Raw genomic sequence first — 17,414 nt, 5'->3', positions numbered from 1 at the left:
GTCTCTGGCTCCCTCAATCTCTCTCTGTCAGTAATATAGAGGCCCAATCATGTATAGACAAGTGCAGGCCTTCCTATACTGTTCACATAGATGCAGCTCTAGCCAGATGTGCTATTTTTGTGTCTCCCTTTCTGACACACACAGATGTCATCACACTCTACATCTGTAGAGCACACACTGGCCAAACCCAAACAGCTTTTTTTCACTTTTAGGTCTAAAGGACCTTTTGGGCTTCCTTTTGCCTATTGAGGCCAAAATGCCTATTGGTGTGTGAACCCGCCAATCGCCGCTTGCGGCTATATTTCTTATTTGTTTTGTTATTCAGTGCATTTCAAACATTTCAAATCTCAGGTACACTATATGGTCATGGACCTCTGACCATCACATCTATGTGAGGTTATTGGACATCCCATTCCAACACCATGGGCATTTATGTGGGTTTTAAAGTGTACAGTCCCAGCTAACCCAGGTCCCCCTCTGGGAAGGCATGTTCCATTGCACACCTCGACAGAAATACATTAGCAGCACATTTTTAGATTTCATATTGACATTCACTAAAAGTAAGCCATGACTTTTTTATTATTTAGGGCTGCCTCGGATACCTGTCCTATTTTTGAAAGGTAGCAGTTTGGACTGAGCTTATTGTTAAGTGTGTATTAGTGTATGAAAGCTTAATGTGGAATTGGTGTCACACTTGTCCTGTGTTACACTCTGTTTTGTTTTTTAATAAATTATGTCTTTATGTAAAGTGAATGTCTGGGGCTGTGTGTGTGTGTGTGTGTGTGTGTGTGTGTGTGTGTGTGTGTGTGTGTGTGTGTGTGTGTGTGTGAGTGAGAGTATGATTTATGGCCACTAACACAAATGCTCAGTGCAGGGTGAGACGGTTAGAGACTAGAGCTTAAATTAGCATCCACACAATCTCATTGTGAGTCAGCCCCCCCTCTCCCAAACACACACACTATTGCAAAGATGTTTTGAGGATGTTTTCTTCATTTGACGCATTCTCAGAGCCTGCTGATTTATCCGCAACATTCATGATAGTGACCTGAACCCAATGTGTGTGCGCATCAGGAGTGACCAGCTGAACGTAGGGGACTACATCAGGTCGGTGAACGGCATCAACCTGACCAAACTGCGGCACGACGAGATCATCAGCATGCTGAAGAACATTGGCGAGAGGGTGGTGCTGGAGGTGGAGTACGAGCTGCCTCCGTACGGTAGGCCCCCAGGGTGGTGCTGTAGGTGGAGTACGAGCTGCCTCCGTACGGTAGGCCCCAAAGCACTCCAGAGCAACCCCACCCAAGCCAGGGAGAGTTGAGCCAAAGACAGACACACAGTGGAATACAGTGTCCATAGGGTTCCAATTTAGACCAGTTGAGCACAGTTCTGGAAAGTCCTAGAAATAACTTCTATAGCTATAACTATAGAGTCAATTTGTACTGTATGTGAAGAATTTCATTAAAAAACAAAAAAAAAAACAATGTATATGGCAATATTCTGTATGGCTGTATTTTGAATGAGATTATGCTGAACTAGATTTATGGCTGTGTGCTGTGTAGCAGTGTGGCTGCATGGCTTTGTGTGGTAACCCGCTTTCTTCACTACTGTCAGCTCCTAGCAGTCCAAACACTGTGATCTCAAAGACCATTGAAGTGCGTCTGGAAAAGGAGGGTAACAGTTTTGGCTTCGTTGTCCGAGGTATGATGGCTGTCTGCCACTTTTCTCATTTAAACTAGTGGTATTTAGCGGCGGACATTGAATCTGAATGCACTCCTAGATTTTGTAGTCGCTGATAGTTGTTGTCATAGAACAGTTTCTCAATGCAGTACTTATGACCCACCAGATGGTCAACGTTTTTTCTGTAAGACGGATCCCGGTTCACCAGGTGTTCAGTGTTCCTGATGGCTTAGTTCATTTGGACACTGAAAAATTGTTGTTCATTTAGTTGTAATGGGAACTGACATAGAGCAAAATTATGTCTGTCTGGTGGGTCCCAGCTCTTGAGACTCGAGATTTGCCTTCCTTAAGTCTTTGTAAGGAAACAAATCCCAACACTACACTAAACCATTACTAATACCCATGTGTTAGCTGTAATTCTACAAGACAAGTTCAATAACACTTAAAGTAGTAGGCACTCCTTGTGTGCATGTGTGTGTGGAAACTTACGTTTATATGTGTGTGAAACTTTTCAGGAGGATTTCATGAGGATTGGCATAAGGCGCGACCTCTAGTTGTGACGTACGTCAGACCAGGAGGCCCCGCTGACAGGTGACACCAAGATGACTCAGAACACCTGTTGGTCTGTGTGTGTGTGTGAACGTCAGATGCACGTAATGTTAGTGTGGTGTTAAAATTAAGTGTATAAGGCATGTCTGTGTAGTCTGATTATATGAGGTGTAGTGGACATTTTTTTATCTACATTGATCCACTGCCCTGGACCCTCTCACCGCCCCAAATTCTCTCCTGCTATGACTGTTACCAACCATCAAGATGTTTAAGAGTGAATAGGAATTACATAGAGAACTTGTGTATATAAATACACACCAAAATGAGATTTATTTATCCTTCCCATCTTTTCTTTGTTTTTGTATCTCCTTAATTGTTGATATGGTGGATGGGGAGGAGAGGAGGATGGGTTGCCTCCCAGAGTCTTGGTTCCTCTAAAAGTTTCTTCTTCATGCTCTTAGGGAGTTTTTCCTTGCCACTGTCACCCTTGGCTTGCTCACTGGGGGCTTGGACTCGGACACTTGTAAAGCTGCTTTGTAACAACTGTTGTCGCTATTGTCTCCTCTCGTCTTTATTCCATCTGTTTCCACAGTTCTGATGTGTTTGTCATTTCTCCCCACACTGTGTGATTCCTGCTTTTTATATGCTGTTCTGTATTTTGGTGAACTCACCTTCCCTCTGTCCCTACCTGTTTCTTTTTCATTCACTTTGTTCCCACTTTGTCTTTCACACACAATTTATCTCATCTCTCTCTCTCCTCTCCTCTCAGGGAGGGAACGCTGCGTGTCGGGGACAGGCTGCTCAGTGTGAATGGAGTGGCTCTGAACCGTCAGAAACACGCCGACGCACTCACCCTCCTGATGCAGAGCGCTCAGGAATCCTGCTTCCTCCTCGAGTACGATATCACCGTCATGGGTGAGCGCACACGCACACAGACGGCATCCTGAGCACGTGCGTACAAAACGACTCCTACGTCTCCCTAAGGGCTGCACAATCATTCCCACTTGCCTCTGTTGTACACACGCAGGAACCGCAACCACTCGCCCACGCACGTGTAGACTATTCTTCCACTTGATGATGCTTTGTGTACCCAGGGTGCAGTCTCTCTGGATGAGTGTGTTGAAATGAGTGTGCACCCTTTCCATTGTGTGTTTGTGTCTCCGTCAGACTCTGTGCAGCAGTCCTCGGGGCCTCTGCAGGTGGAGATTGGCAGAACTGTGGGCTCTGTGCTGGGACTCAGCCTCACCACCTCCCTCTACAGGAATAAGCGGGTTATTACAATCCAAAAAGTCAAGGCTGCCAGTGTGGCAGACAGGTAAGAAGCCACTGAACTAGCATACTCATATTCTGTAAAGCACTTTGTGTAGCATGGATGTATGAAAGGTGCTATACAAATAAAGATTATTATTATTATAAGTATAATAATAATTATTATTATTTATTATTATTAATAAATAATTATTACAGCAGGGAAACACAGATTGTGCAGATCATGGGATTTCTAAGACTGAGAATGGCATTAGAAAAAGTATCATCATTTACCATTCATTACCACCAAAGTTTTCCATATGTTTATTATAAATCCATTTAGGAAATGGGGTTTATGACTGTGTCTGCTTCAGTTACATGAGGCAAAACTTGATCCTAAAGTAAACAAAGAAACAAACAGCATATGCTGTGGTGGGTTAATATCCTTAATCTCAACTGTAGGGGACATCAAGCTAAGCAAAACAGCCGGTTCCAGTTCTAATATTGTGGATGTGGCTTAACATGCCTCTTTGAGCTTCTAATGCAAGTTACATTAAGCCTGTGAAATGCCACGTAGTTATATCAGGAGACATGGTCACACAACCAGAAAATGCTGATATAATTGGCATAAAACAGGCAGAAATGTCGTAAGATGACTTTTTCCCTCTCTATTTCTGTCTATCCATCCATCTGTCTCTCTCTGCATGTCTGTCTGTCTGACAGGTGTGGCGCTCTGCGTGTGGGTGATATCGTCTTGGCTATAGACGGCGTGAGCACGGAACATTGCTCTTTACTAGAAGCCCAGCAGCTGCTGGCCAACTCCTCAGAGCACACCAAACTAGAGATCCTGCCTTCTCAACACAGCCTACACGACACTGGTGTGCACAAATACACACAGAGACACTCTCTCTTCTGTCTCTCTGACCTTTCTGTCACGCTGGGTTTGGAGCTGATCAGAGGAGACTGCTTCAGGCGGGCCTCTTGCACATGCAATGAATCATTCTTAATGCTGTAGGCAAAACATCCTATTCCCTGCAGACAGAGAGACACACACACACATCACCCCCAACCCTGGCACTAGCCCACACACTCTGGCGTGGACACAAAACAGTGTGTAATGACTCATTATACATGACACTGTTGGTGATGCTTTAACGCATGAAGCAAAAACACAGAGCAAAACAAATCAAATCTCCAATAAGCTTTATTAATGCTTCTCTCTAGCATCACAAAAATCAACACATGCACCACACTAACATACAATACACAACAGCACCCTAACACTAACACAGCATCCCACACACTGTCCCTCCTCTTCCTCAACAAGAGTCAGGGTCTGGAATCACAACGTTAGAGAGTGCCGTCAATGTGACAGTTGACAAGTTTCAGCTGTTACAGCTTTTTCACTTATGCTGATAAATCCAACAACTGAACAAATCAGGAAGAGGCTACTGTCAGTCTCAGAGAGCAAGTGACAGAGAGACGTTAAGAGAAAAAGATGATAAAATGAACAGATAAGGAGGGGAGAGAGGACTTTGCATTGAGAAGGTCACCAGCTATCTCTGCCACACAGGAAATGCTAAAGTAGAGTGTGTGTGCATATCTGGGGTTTGGATCCCTTAGCAAAAGTTTTGACAGAGCAGGGTCCAGTTAACTACTATTCACACTTGAAGACAAGCTCCATTTCAGGATGGTTCTGATGCTTTGTTCTCTATAAATTCTACTGGATACGCCTTGTGACTTCAGGGTTCAGATGAGCTGAAATACTCAGAATAGCAGTAGCAAACCATTCAAGGAAAATAAACTTGAAAATAGACAACATACTGTTAGTTTATAGTCTTCAAAATGAACTAACAGTATGTTGTCTATTTTATTTACTATTTAAACAGCTGTGTAGACTACTGCACGATGGTCTACTGAATGCATGTCTGGAGAAAATACAGTCTTTAAGGGCATGAATGAGAATAGCTTTCTGGCCAGGGTCTGAAACAGATGGTGTAGAATCGAGAATTACACCAATAAATGCATCATCCAGTATGCTTTGTATCTGTAAAAAATGATTAACTTTTGAAACAAATGCTTAGATTGTACATAGATGATTGTAGCATATTTAACACCCATATGGATTTGTTTTTAACAATCTGAAGTACATCTATACACCATGGTGCATTTCATTTGTGTACGATTGCATGTGTAAATGTAACTGACAGTAGTCTTGCCATGTAACGTCAGGCAGCTTCCACCTCCATCACTAGTCGGTTTCGGACATGATCACTGCTGACTGGAGAGCAAATCTTGATCGCCACATGAGACACACCAACACAGACGCTCACGTGCCTGGCTTTTTTCAATCCATATCAACCTACAGTGGCCACTTGAGGTGGTTGACACTGACAATTTCTATATTTATTTATTTATTTTACCTGAAATGTAGGTGTTTTAACAAGCACATGTCATTATGTTCACCACGGCTTCGTTAGAAATGTTTTTTACCTACTACCCCCGTTCTTCAGCTCGGCACGTTTTCTGTCCGTACCATTTCAGGAAGCAGAATAACGAGAACATGTGAAGTCACCCGTAAAACTTCAGGCACACCAATCTAGTCGGAGAAGGTATCATGGTTCAACAGAATAAGATTATATGAATCCACAGCAGCGAGTTCGGAACAATCGCCCACGGATTCGGGCGAGAATACCCGGTATGATAAGAACTCAAACTTCCCTTCGGAGAGCGGCGGGGGACAGTTAACGAGTAACCTCTCCGTGGAGAACTTCTTCCACTCTGAACACAAGCTTTTACCACTTATCTTGCACTCGGGCACAATTTGATTCTGGCCAATATCAGTGTCTCATGTCAGAAGTGCAGAATTCAAATATAGAATTCAAATGGGAGGTCGATCCTGAAGACAGTGTTACTCATGTATAATTTAAACAACTGCTTTTTTCACTCGTATAGACAGTCTGCCAACCACGGACGTAATTTTGGGGGGGGGGGGGACATGTTCAAAAACCGGTTTTGGTCCCCCCCAGTTTTTACGGTTAAAACCAAATATTTAAATAGCGACGAATCCATGTCCCCCCCCCCCCCCCCTTTTGAAATCAAAATTACGTCCATGCTGCCAACACACAGCCCTAAAGAAAGATGTATATCTCTCCTTTCTGGAAGGTGTGGCCTTACCTGAGTGGTGCGGGCTCGTGCTTAATTAGACTTCGTTTGTTGCCCGCGGCCTCTAACACGCTCACGTGCTCTTCTCGTGTATGGTGCTGCTTCGGCGAAGCTATCAGAAGCAGCTTTTGAAATGTCCCTTTCTCAACTTCTTTCAGCTTTATCCAAGCTGTCGAGTAAATGTGAGGGAGAGAAAGATGAATGAGTGCGCAGAAAATGTACCTGTTAGCCATAATATACCTTGGCCATACATCTATGTTAATGTCATTTATCGCTGAGTAACTGTGGAAAATGGTAAACTTGTCACTATTCTGAGAGGTGAACTACGGGTGTGTTCTGGCCTTAGATCGGAAGCTTTTCTCATGGGCTTACCTGTGCTTGTGTGGACTTATCAGAATCGTTTAGCTCTACATGCCTTTTCTTTGCTTGCTGTCTTATGCACATGCTGGTGTGGGTGTGTGTGTGTGTGGCTGTAGTGCGTGTCCAGAGGAGTAACTCCCGTTACAACGATGCGAACTACCTCGGTGGCCCTCCACCCACCCAGGGCAAAGGTCCGCCCTCGGTCTGGAGCAACACCACCCCAACACATTCCCACTGCAGATGTGAGTACACCATCCGTTATGTTTGTGAGATGGTGTATGGATGCACAGATATACGTTTGTGTGTGTGTGTGTATTTGCATGTATAAGTCTGCATGCCATTTTGGATTTAAAATGCACCACATTAATGAGAAGGTTTTGCTTAAATACGGACAGTGAGGTTTTAAAAAATCTGCTTATAGTCATGTACCTGTCATCATTAATCATAAGTAACAATGGGCAGAGTCAACACAGGGTCTCTCTCTGCTACGGTTTATTATATCGGCACATTCGTGTTCACGTGTTCATGTGTGGCTCTTCCAGCCGGGGCGTCAGGAAGCTCCTCTCAAACATCCGGCTTTCACAGTTTGAGCGGCGGCTCTGTGTATCCTGCCACGTACCCCTCCAGCACCCTGCCCCTGTGCCCCTCCAGCACCCTGCCTCCATATCCCTCCAGCCCCCGCAGTTCCACCACCAAGAGGAGGCAGAGGAAGAATGAACACAAGAGCACACGTGAGGAGAGATTGTGCACTCCGTTCCCTCTTTTGGACTGTCGTTTTTGTTCTTTTGGCTCATACAAATATACCTTGTATATAGTGAATGTGTGTGTGTGTGTGTGTGTGTGTGTGTGTGTGTGTGTGTGTGTGTGTGTGTGTGTGTGTGGGAGAGATTCTAGTGAAGTACACAAAGTTTCCAGAGAAACAACGTTTCAGACAGAGGTCCTTCATCGGCTGTGCGGGCAAAGTGCTTTGACCTCTTTGATGAAGGGTCTCTGTCCGAAATGAACACATCCCTACATCTGACCACAGTTCACTGCAGTTACTCAAATGGAATCTTCGTATTTCTACACATTGAATTTGATGGGTTTCTGAATACAAGTCCATCCTCTTCCTCTTCCCTTCTCTCCTCCCCTTGCCAATCACCCTGTGCTGGGTTTACAGTGTCTCTGTCCTCCAGCATGGTTGGTGTTGGGGGTCAGGTGGTGCATGTCGAGACCAGTGAGGTGGTGTTGAGGGGCGACCCGCTCACTGGCTTCGGCCTGCAGCTGCAAGGAGGGGTGTTTGCGACAGAGCCGCTGTCCGCACCTGCCTGCGTGTGCTTCCTAGAACCAGACACGCCCGCTGAAAGGTGAGACGTGCGTGTGCGCTGTCTCCACACTCCTGTGCGTGTGCTTCCTTATGTTCACGAGATCTTTTAACAAACGTTTAAAAAGAAAGATGGTGCAAGCTATGTCCCCCGATGGTTATAGCTAAAGTCATTGGCTTAAGCAAAACGACTGGCTGTCTGTGTTATTGGCTACATAAATCCAGTTCTGCTGTGTGCATGCTTTGGAACACATTATGATTACATGCTGGTCAGTTGTTGCAATCAGACGCCAATTATTGGATGTAATGAATGAACAGGGCAGACAGCAAATTAATGCAGTGGAGCGTCACATTTAAATGAACAAGGAAAGGAGAAGCAGGGCAGGCAGTGTCGTGTGTGTGTGTGTGTGCGCATGCATGCAAGCAGTGATTCTTTTAAACGGATGTGCTTGTGTGCGCACACACAGAAATGCACGTTACCAAACACATTCTGTGTCGCCTGTCACATGGCACTGGGCCTGTTTACGCCCATGTGATGAGCGCTGCTCTGGTGAGTTGCTGGGATCATTCCCGCCTGATTGGCTCGACCATAAACCACATAGTGCATCAGATTCGCGCTCTTTCCTTCCACTACGAGAGCATGACTGTTGCAAACCTGAACCTGTGGTGCTCACATTGGTCACTCTGAAGGATGAAAGTGGCTTTTCTCCAGTTTCCCTTTGTGAATATGCGTTATGCCTATGTCTTGTGTGCCAATGTAATTTTTTTATTCTGTTATTCAATGTTTAGTAGTTTATTTCTCTATTTGTCTTCCAGTTCAGTCAAATTCCCAGTGTTGTGGTCTGGTTTCTTTCATATTGTAGAGCCTCTAGTTTGGGAAGTCAAATGCAAGCACCCACTCTTGTAAGCGGTGTATCTGTTGTGCCTGTTTTGGGTGTACCTGTCACTCACCTGCGACAGTTATTTCATAGGTGTGGGTTGCTGCAGGTCGGTGACAGAATTCTTTCCATAAATGGAATTCCCACTGAAGACGGAACACTGGAGGAGGCCAATCAGCTTCTCCGCGATGCTGCTCTGGCCAATAAGGTCACACTTGAAGTTGAATTTGATGTTGCAGGTACATGATGATCCGTACTCTTCATGGTTTAGCATTTCTCTTGATTTAATACGTGATTTCATTTATCGGCATATAAAGCTTTTCATAAATTTAATCAGGTATGTTTGCAAGGGAGAAGACTGAATGTTCTATTGAGCTGTGTGTACATCTGGGGATAGAGCTATATTAAACACAAAGGAAGCGTTTCTTTAAGCAGATTCCCCACTTCATGTATCTCCTCTCTCTGGTAGAATCAGTGGTCCCCAGCAGTGGTACATTTCATGTGAAGTTGCCAAAGAGACGAGGGGTGGAGCTTGGCATTACCATCAGTGGTTAGTAATGACCAATAGGTGGCACTGTTGCCACACACAAGGTCTTTAGGCCTAATCACTGGCCTACAGTGTAGAATCAGAAATAATCAGTCTCACCTCAAATGCAGTGGATTTGACTGTTTTTCTTTGTTTCTTTTGGTGTCAACAGCAAGTAAGCAGCCAGGAAAGCCTCTTATCATCTCTGAGATTAAACGTGGGAGCATCGCTCACAGGTACAAATGCCGTGTTGAGACATACATACTTGTTTCTATGGCTTTCGGGCTACTTTAATGTGAGGGTTTACTACAGATACTCTTGAATTGTGTCTATGTTGTGTGAATATAATTTGAATTCGAAAGAGGCAGGGGTGTCTGTGCAGAGAGACTGCTTCATGCTTGGTTGGGCCTGCCAAGTTTCCTGCCAAGACCTTTTACTTTCTCTGTACTCACTTTCTCTATGACTACCTCCAATGTGTGTGTGTGTGTGTGTGTGTGTGTTTGTGTTTGTGTATGCGTATGCGTGTGCATAGAACAGGTACGCTGGAGCCTGGTGATCGGTTGCTGGCTATAGGTAGTGTGAAATTGGAGAATTGTGGGATAGAAAAGGCGATGGCAGTCCTCCAGCAAGCTGAGGACATGGTCAGATTGCGCATTCAGAAAGATGAGGACAACCTGGGTGCGTCCCACTTTTTATCTATAGTCACACCCCAACTCTGAGGTATTTTTTCATATTTTTGTAGACTTTGTGTGCAAGTCACTGCCATAAATAGCTATTTTGTGCGTGTGTGTGTGTGTGTGTGTGTGTGTGTGTGTGTGTGTGTGTAGATGAACTGGAATCATCTGGTTCTGTGATTTTTACCGTGGAACTGAAGAGACACGGTGGTCCTCTGGGAATCACCATCTCTGGCACGGAGGAACCTTTCAACCCTGTTCTCATTTCCAGTCTGACTCGCAATGGCCTTGCACACAGGTATCCACATACACAAACACACCAATATGCTCACACGTAAGGCACACCTACAGACCAGCTACTACCACTGCAGCTCATTCTTACTGTCCATATTCTTCATAACTGGCTATATGGAAGTAAATTTCAATTCTTTTCATACTGGTGCAATACGGTGCCATTTGGTACAGAGTCGAACCCTCTGGCCAGCTCGCATATGACACCTAGTGGCTAGTCTGAAATATTTTCTGGTTAGGTAAATGTTAGCATGGCAACACATTGGTGCTGTCCTAGATCCATGAGAAGCTGTGTTATTACTGTGTTAGTAATTTTGTGTGTGTGTTTGGGTGTAGGACCAGAGCTCTTCATGTTGGCGATCGTGTCTTGGCCATTAATAACGTGAGTCTGAAGGGGAAGCCACTCAGTGAGGCTATTCACCTGCTCCAGACGGCTGGAGACACGGTCACGCTGAAGATCAAAAAACGGGCTGACCGTAAGTCACACACACACACACACACACACACACACAATCGCATGTGTCTTCAATGAGGAGCATTTTGCAGTTGAAATGGATTCAAAAGAACTAAAATGCACCACAGCAATGGTCTCAAACTCGTGTCTGTCTCCTTGTCTCCGCTTCCATCTCCCTCTATCTCTCTTTCAGCTGTTTTAGAGTCGGACACAGGCAGCCCTCTGAGAACTGGGTCTTGCCTGAGTGACCCTGAGGATGACCGCTCCGATTCTCTTAGGCGTTCGAAATATTCAGGTCTCCACTGTTCAACACCCCCTAGCCTGGACTCTGCTATGGACACGTGGAATAGCTCCAGCCTCCATGGTGGCTACAGGAGCCAGGGTCAGAAAGCCCTGGGGATGATAATTAATGAATATGCTAATTAAGTGTGATGAATAATTTAAAGCTACATTTGGGGACAGCTTAGGTTAATAAAAAAATGTAATTTTAAATTTTAAACATTCTTATATGCTTAATAAAACTTATTCACTTTGTTTTTTCCCCCATTTTAATGTTACAATAAACCATAGTCATCGTGTAGTCATTCACACAGTTATCTGAAGACAAAAACATCAAACACAGACTCGATCCTCTGTGTGTTCAGGGCAGTACATCCACAGGACGTCTGATCTTACCATCCACCCCACCGAGTGGACAAGAAATAATCCCAGGAGTCCACTGGCATCCAGGAGACAAGCCCACCATCCTGCAGCGTGTGATGGGAGACTGGGAGAGAAAGACTGGAAACACAGCGGGTAAGATCATCTTTTTACTGGTGACTGATTTAATAATCGTTTTTGCCATCCTTCTCACTCTTGTTTCGGGATGACTGGGAAATGTATTTTAATTAAAATGTTCCGGGTGTTTCCACTGCTTCCATGAGTAACTACTAACACTTGTGTGTTCAGCTGTCTACATTCTCTTGGGATACCCGCCGATCAGTGTGTATACTGACATCATCATCACAAACGTGTGATGATTCAAACATGACTGGACATGCCCAAAGCCATAAATAAAGGGCTGTGGTTTTTTACATTATTCAAGTTTATGAAGTCACCATTTAAACTGGACATCCTAAAATGTTTTGCTTATGAATCTTTAGAGGCGCCCTAAATTCTAGAACCGTTACTGATACAAAACAATACTTCTGAAAGGGTTGAGTCCAGTGAAATGTAGCACACCTTACTCAAGCCTCAGGTGTGAATAGGCTTTGAATCCTCCTGTGTGTGTGTGTGTGTGTGTGTGTGTGTGTGTGTCCTGTCTGTCTCTCTGTCCATCTATCTGTCTACATGAACTACTGTTTGAGGTCCAGTAGATTTTTGGCTCTAGGGTTTCTGATCCAAACGATGCACATAAATGTTGAATAGAGAAGCTGATGTGAAATCACCTCCTGTTCCGATGATCAGATTCTGTGCCAGTGTGTGTAATGTCTTCCACTTTTCTGTCTTTCTGTTCTTTTGTTTCTCTTCTCATGTTTTCAGTCTCTTGCCTGCCTTACTAACCACCCATGAGTTCACGCTGTCGTCTTTACCTTCAGTTGTGTTTCCATCATTTTCACTGCACCTCAAAGCAGGCCATGACATTGTCAGCTATGCGTGCGCATGTTTATTTTATTGTCATGGCTGTGGTTGAGATTCCACAGTGACTTTCTAATAGGGAGCTACATTGTTTGGTCCCAAAAAGAGATGGAGACGGTGAAAGAGTGATGGGGAACTCCATCTCCCACAGTTGCAGCTGGACTTGTATTACCTAAGCTACTTTGCATTGACACAGATCTGTGAGTTCCACACGTCGCCATGGTGATACTGACACTCAGGAGACCTATTGGTCACAAGCTCTGCAGGACCTGGAGACATGCGGCCAATCAGAAATTCTCAGAGAACTGGAGGTAAAGATGACTAAAAACTTCTAAAAAAAAAAATCTGTTCGTAGTCTTTCATGCTGATCAAAGTGTGGCTGTCTCGGACTTTCTGCAGCTACATACACACTAGGTCCAAGTCAGAAGAAGTGACTTTGTGAATAAACAGTGTGTTGGTGGCATGTTCTTTTGTGTGTGTGTGTGTGTGTGTATGATGCACCTTACAGGCTACCATCATGTCGGGCAGCACCCTGAGTCTTGGGGAGGAGAGTGAGACCTGTGATGACAACAGGCTCAAGTCTTCAGGCCAGGAAGCCAAACTGTGCTGGGAGAGCAGCGGTGGACCAGATCATCAACCATCTGCTCCCGCACCCTTCGAGCTGCACAAGGTGCCAACAGCGTTCTCAATGCATTGTAGGCCACATCACCAAGTCACATCACCAACGTTATTGAACAATTTCTCTCGCTCTCTCTCTCTCTCTCTCTCAGATTTGTCTGATGAAAGACACAGACACTAGAGATTTTGGGTTCAGTATTTCTGATGGTTTGCTGGAGAAGGGAGTATATGTAAACATGATCCGTCCAGGCAGTCCTGCAGACAAGGCTGGTTTGCGGCCATATGATCGCATACTGCAGGTAACAGCTGCTCCTCACACTTAATGAGAGAGGAAAATTGAGTTAAACACCTTTACCGCCTTTAACAAGATTTGCGCTCTCTCTCTCTCTATATCTATCTATCTATCTATCTATCTATCTATCTATCTATCTATCTATCTATCTATCTATCTATCTATCTATCTATCTATCTATCTATCTATCTATCTATCTATCTATCTATCTATCTATCTATCTATCTATCTATCTATCTATCTATCTATCTATCTATCTATCTATCTATCTATCAACAACTCCCCAGGTGAATCATGTGCGCACACGGGACTTTGACTGCTGTTTGGCTGTGCCACTGGTGGCAGAATCTGAACACACACTTCGGCTCGTCGTCGGTAGAAACAATACAGTTCAGGCACCTTTGCAGCATCCTAAAGATAGCCCAGGTCCTTTCGATACACAGACTGCTCTTCCTGCAAGAATGGATGACCTTTGACCTCAAAATGTAGGCAGAGAACTGGGGGAAAGGGTCTCGCGCTCTCTCTGAGATAAATTTAAAGAATCTTGTCACTTGTTTTAGCATCACCAAATACACACTGCAAATAAGTTTTGAAGAAAGTTTTGAGTTTTCTACAGCGTTTGCAACTTCTCTCCCCTGTCCAAGCACCTTTCACCTAGCACCTGCTCACTCCTCGGTTCACACCAGGCACTTTATTTACACACCATTGTCTTCATAGGTTTAGTTTCACAAACTTGCACAATTGTTTTTGTTCACTGTCGGTGCCCCTGAGGATCGTTTTACCTCTGGTTGTAAAGTTTTTGAGATGTTGAAAGTGTAGAGAGGCAGTGGGATTCACTGTGTGTGCAGAGACGACTCTGACCCGCTGAGTCCAGGCATGTGACCACCCATTTGGGTCATAAGTCGACCCATAAGTGGATTTGCTTACTGAGAGAGGCACACGTGTACTTTTCCCCCTTGTTTCTTTTATAGTTGAATAAAGATTTTAATTTAAAACTGCAAATTAATTGCAGTCTGAGGCACGTGATGCAGATGTGTTTTATCTCGTGTTATTTTGGGCTGTTTCTCCAGGCTGATTAAAGTCCCATGTTGTGTTTTAAAAACCCTGTATGGTGCAAACTGTTTTAAAGACTAGTTTAACTGTTGTGTGTAAAACCACTGGTGTGAGTGTGAGCTCCAAGGAACACTCCTCACATGCCGGTGTGTGTCTGCATGGGGAAACCACGCACCCCATCAGATCTGCTCATTCTAACAGCTAAGCAATGTATGTGAATTCCTTTTGAAAGGTAAGAGTAGATTTAACCTTCAACTGTACTACAAAGGGGGAAGTTGAAATCTGTGTTTTACTGACATTGCACTAAAGTGTATGTCTCCCATAGCTGTGATTTGTTATTGACCAGTGATTTGAGTGTTGTGGGACAATGTGTATATATGAATTACTTCTTTATTCTTGATTTTTTAAAAATAAATAAAAGTCAATCTGTTGTATTTTATATTTTACACAGATATACCAACTGTGGAAAGTTCCAGGTGGGCATGTGAATCAAGGGTGAGGTCCAACCTACATTCAGCAAGGTTCTTAAGGCTGTAGTAGACTTCACATATGCTTCTGTTCTACATGAGCATGAACAGACTGTGCATTACAAATCTGGATTTGTGAGGTTTTTTCCCCCCTCAATAACAGCAGAGTTTAGTAGAGCTTTGCTTAAACTTGGACTATTTTAATTACCCAGTAGTTTAAGTAGTGGCGAACTTAAGTCTCACATCACTGGAATCACTCAAGAAGCTCAGGAATTTATTAATTTTTTACTTTGGTTCGATATGAAAGGGACTGCTCGTCCCTCTGTTCAGACCACTGTCGCCAAGTAACTCAGGAAGCCGTGTGATTGGTTGTGTGTGTAAACAACACTGGTAGGGCCATGCTCAATAACACTTTGTTCTCTATAAAGGAAAAGTGAAAAACTGCAAAACATTCTGCCTTGTATATGTATATTCTTGTATATGGAATTTCAGCATGGCTCTACTTTTTGAGTGAGGAACCGATCGCAGTAATTTCCAGCTACTTAAACTTCTAATTATGCACTTGTCATTTTAGCTAACTAACTTAGCTCACGTCTCGTGGGAAAGGTGCAGCATCTGGAATTCAGTACAGGCCATCTCGGGCCCCGTATTTTAGCTCACATGTGCTTCATGGGAAAAGCAACTCGGATTCATGGAATAAAACATTTTGCTGAAGGAAGGAGCTGAATCAAAGGTACAGCAGTTCTCAACAGGGTCATTCACACTGTGAATATGCAACAGTCTTCACTGTTGCTGCAGCATACAAATTAAAATGACCTGCAAATTCAAAATATCTACCTGACCATCGTAATTAAGGGTTTAATTCCAGCAGCAAAGCATTTGAATGGACAATTAATGACATGTCTATTGAATGACATCTGTCTGAAACGACCTGAAGAAAAACTTTCTTCACTGACTACCTTTATCTCTTTTACTACACCATACTGCAGTTACTCCTGTGTGTGTGTTCATCTATTTGCAGTTTCCAGAGAAACAAGATGTTCCATCAGCTGTGCAAGCAAAGTGCTTCATTTAAATAGGCATGTAAATGAAACATACTGTATAATAAAAATTACTTGATGAAATGTTCATGCTAGCAAATTCTAGAAAACACTATACTGTAAACCCAGGTCACAGATAAAAACGAATACCTCATTTTTATCCTGAGAATTAATCTATTGCCATGTCAACATCTAGTACTTTGTGTCTCCTCCCTTTGCTTAGGAAATTGGAGGAAATCTGATTCCATTCTTACAAACAGAAACTTTCCAGATTCTTTTGTCATATTCTGTTATTTTTTCCAAATGTCTTGTTGGCATGACGGTGCTAACCCTCTGGAATAATATGAACTTGCATGTGGTTACAAATATAGTGAATATGGAAAGTTTTCAAACATGTTGGTATGTTGCAGAGTCAGCCAATCTGAACAGAATCGACACAAAAATCCCCAACTTAAAATACTGAAATATTCCGTATCCACCAGATCTCCCGCCTAGTGCTTGGCAGCAACAACGCCCTCAGGTCTTCTCTGCGAGTTTGCCAACGTCTTTCCCATTCCTCTTGGACTCTGGTGAATGGATTTCATCAGGCCACTCCACTGTATACACTTGATGGGTGGAATGTGGCATTCGTGGTTGGTACTCTGGACCTCATTTATTGTGACCGCTGTGTTCTTGGTGTACCCATACAATCAAAATTTAAAAGTGTACATTTTCTGCATTATTGGGTTTGTTTATACAATAGCAAGATCCAATTAGTTAGTACAATTATTTAATTTCGTGACATTTTTGGCTCCAAATAATATTTAGCTACTGTAGAAAAGTAAAAATGCTCCATCTAGAAAGCACAAGTTGATAAAATAATATTTGCCATCTAACACTCAACTTGGATATAATTGTATTATATTTGGGGTAAAGGTATATGTGCCTTCCTGTCTCAGTTTATATAGAAATTTAGAAATTAAAGACCAATAAAAAGGAGCATTCATTTATGCATATGCAAATCATAGCACTTGGGTGTAGTCTAGAGTAGACGAAAAGGGGAGGGGTGATTTTCCTTGTTTCCTTCTAATAATCTAACCAGCCACTCATAGTTGGAGACTAAATAAGGGAGATTTCTGAAAAGTCAGTATTATTATTTACATAAAAATTATGCATCATGTCAGAGCTTAATAAAGCAGTGTTCAAAAGCAAAAATACTGCCT

The 17,414-nt window shown here is 43.4% G+C and overlaps 1 protein-coding gene across 1 annotated transcript in view; it reads left to right on the top strand.

Annotated features, from left to right (window-relative positions):
* Window positions 1-15,621, top strand: part of grip2a (glutamate receptor interacting protein 2a) — a 44,365-nt gene extending 28,744 nt beyond the window's left edge. The window contains exons 6-26 of the mRNA XM_077003983.1: window positions 1,072-1,217; window positions 1,612-1,698; window positions 2,193-2,268; window positions 2,996-3,141; window positions 3,394-3,541; window positions 4,198-4,352; window positions 7,116-7,241; window positions 7,542-7,730; window positions 8,159-8,345; window positions 9,274-9,419; window positions 9,650-9,730; window positions 9,879-9,942; window positions 10,239-10,384; window positions 10,534-10,678; window positions 11,008-11,147; window positions 11,319-11,507; window positions 11,770-11,920; window positions 12,939-13,053; window positions 13,251-13,412; window positions 13,513-13,659; window positions 13,940-15,621. Coding sequence (XP_076860098.1) covers window positions 1,072-1,217; window positions 1,612-1,698; window positions 2,193-2,268; window positions 2,996-3,141; window positions 3,394-3,541; window positions 4,198-4,352; window positions 7,116-7,241; window positions 7,542-7,730; window positions 8,159-8,345; window positions 9,274-9,419; window positions 9,650-9,730; window positions 9,879-9,942; window positions 10,239-10,384; window positions 10,534-10,678; window positions 11,008-11,147; window positions 11,319-11,507; window positions 11,770-11,920; window positions 12,939-13,053; window positions 13,251-13,412; window positions 13,513-13,659; window positions 13,940-14,128 — 2,935 coding nt within the window. The 3' untranslated portion in view covers window positions 14,129-15,621. The remainder of the gene's footprint in view (window positions 1-1,071; window positions 1,218-1,611; window positions 1,699-2,192; window positions 2,269-2,995; window positions 3,142-3,393; window positions 3,542-4,197; window positions 4,353-7,115; window positions 7,242-7,541; window positions 7,731-8,158; window positions 8,346-9,273; window positions 9,420-9,649; window positions 9,731-9,878; window positions 9,943-10,238; window positions 10,385-10,533; window positions 10,679-11,007; window positions 11,148-11,318; window positions 11,508-11,769; window positions 11,921-12,938; window positions 13,054-13,250; window positions 13,413-13,512; window positions 13,660-13,939) is intronic.
* Window positions 15,622-17,414: the final 1,793 nt, after the last annotated feature.

Source organism: Brachyhypopomus gauderio, chromosome 4, assembly GCF_052324685.1.
Source record: "Brachyhypopomus gauderio isolate BG-103 chromosome 4, BGAUD_0.2, whole genome shotgun sequence".
Classification (NCBI taxonomy): domain Eukaryota; kingdom Metazoa; phylum Chordata; class Actinopteri; order Gymnotiformes; family Hypopomidae; genus Brachyhypopomus; species Brachyhypopomus gauderio.
Note: the sequence above shows the minus strand (reverse complement) of the source record. Positions and strands in the feature narration are given on the sequence as shown.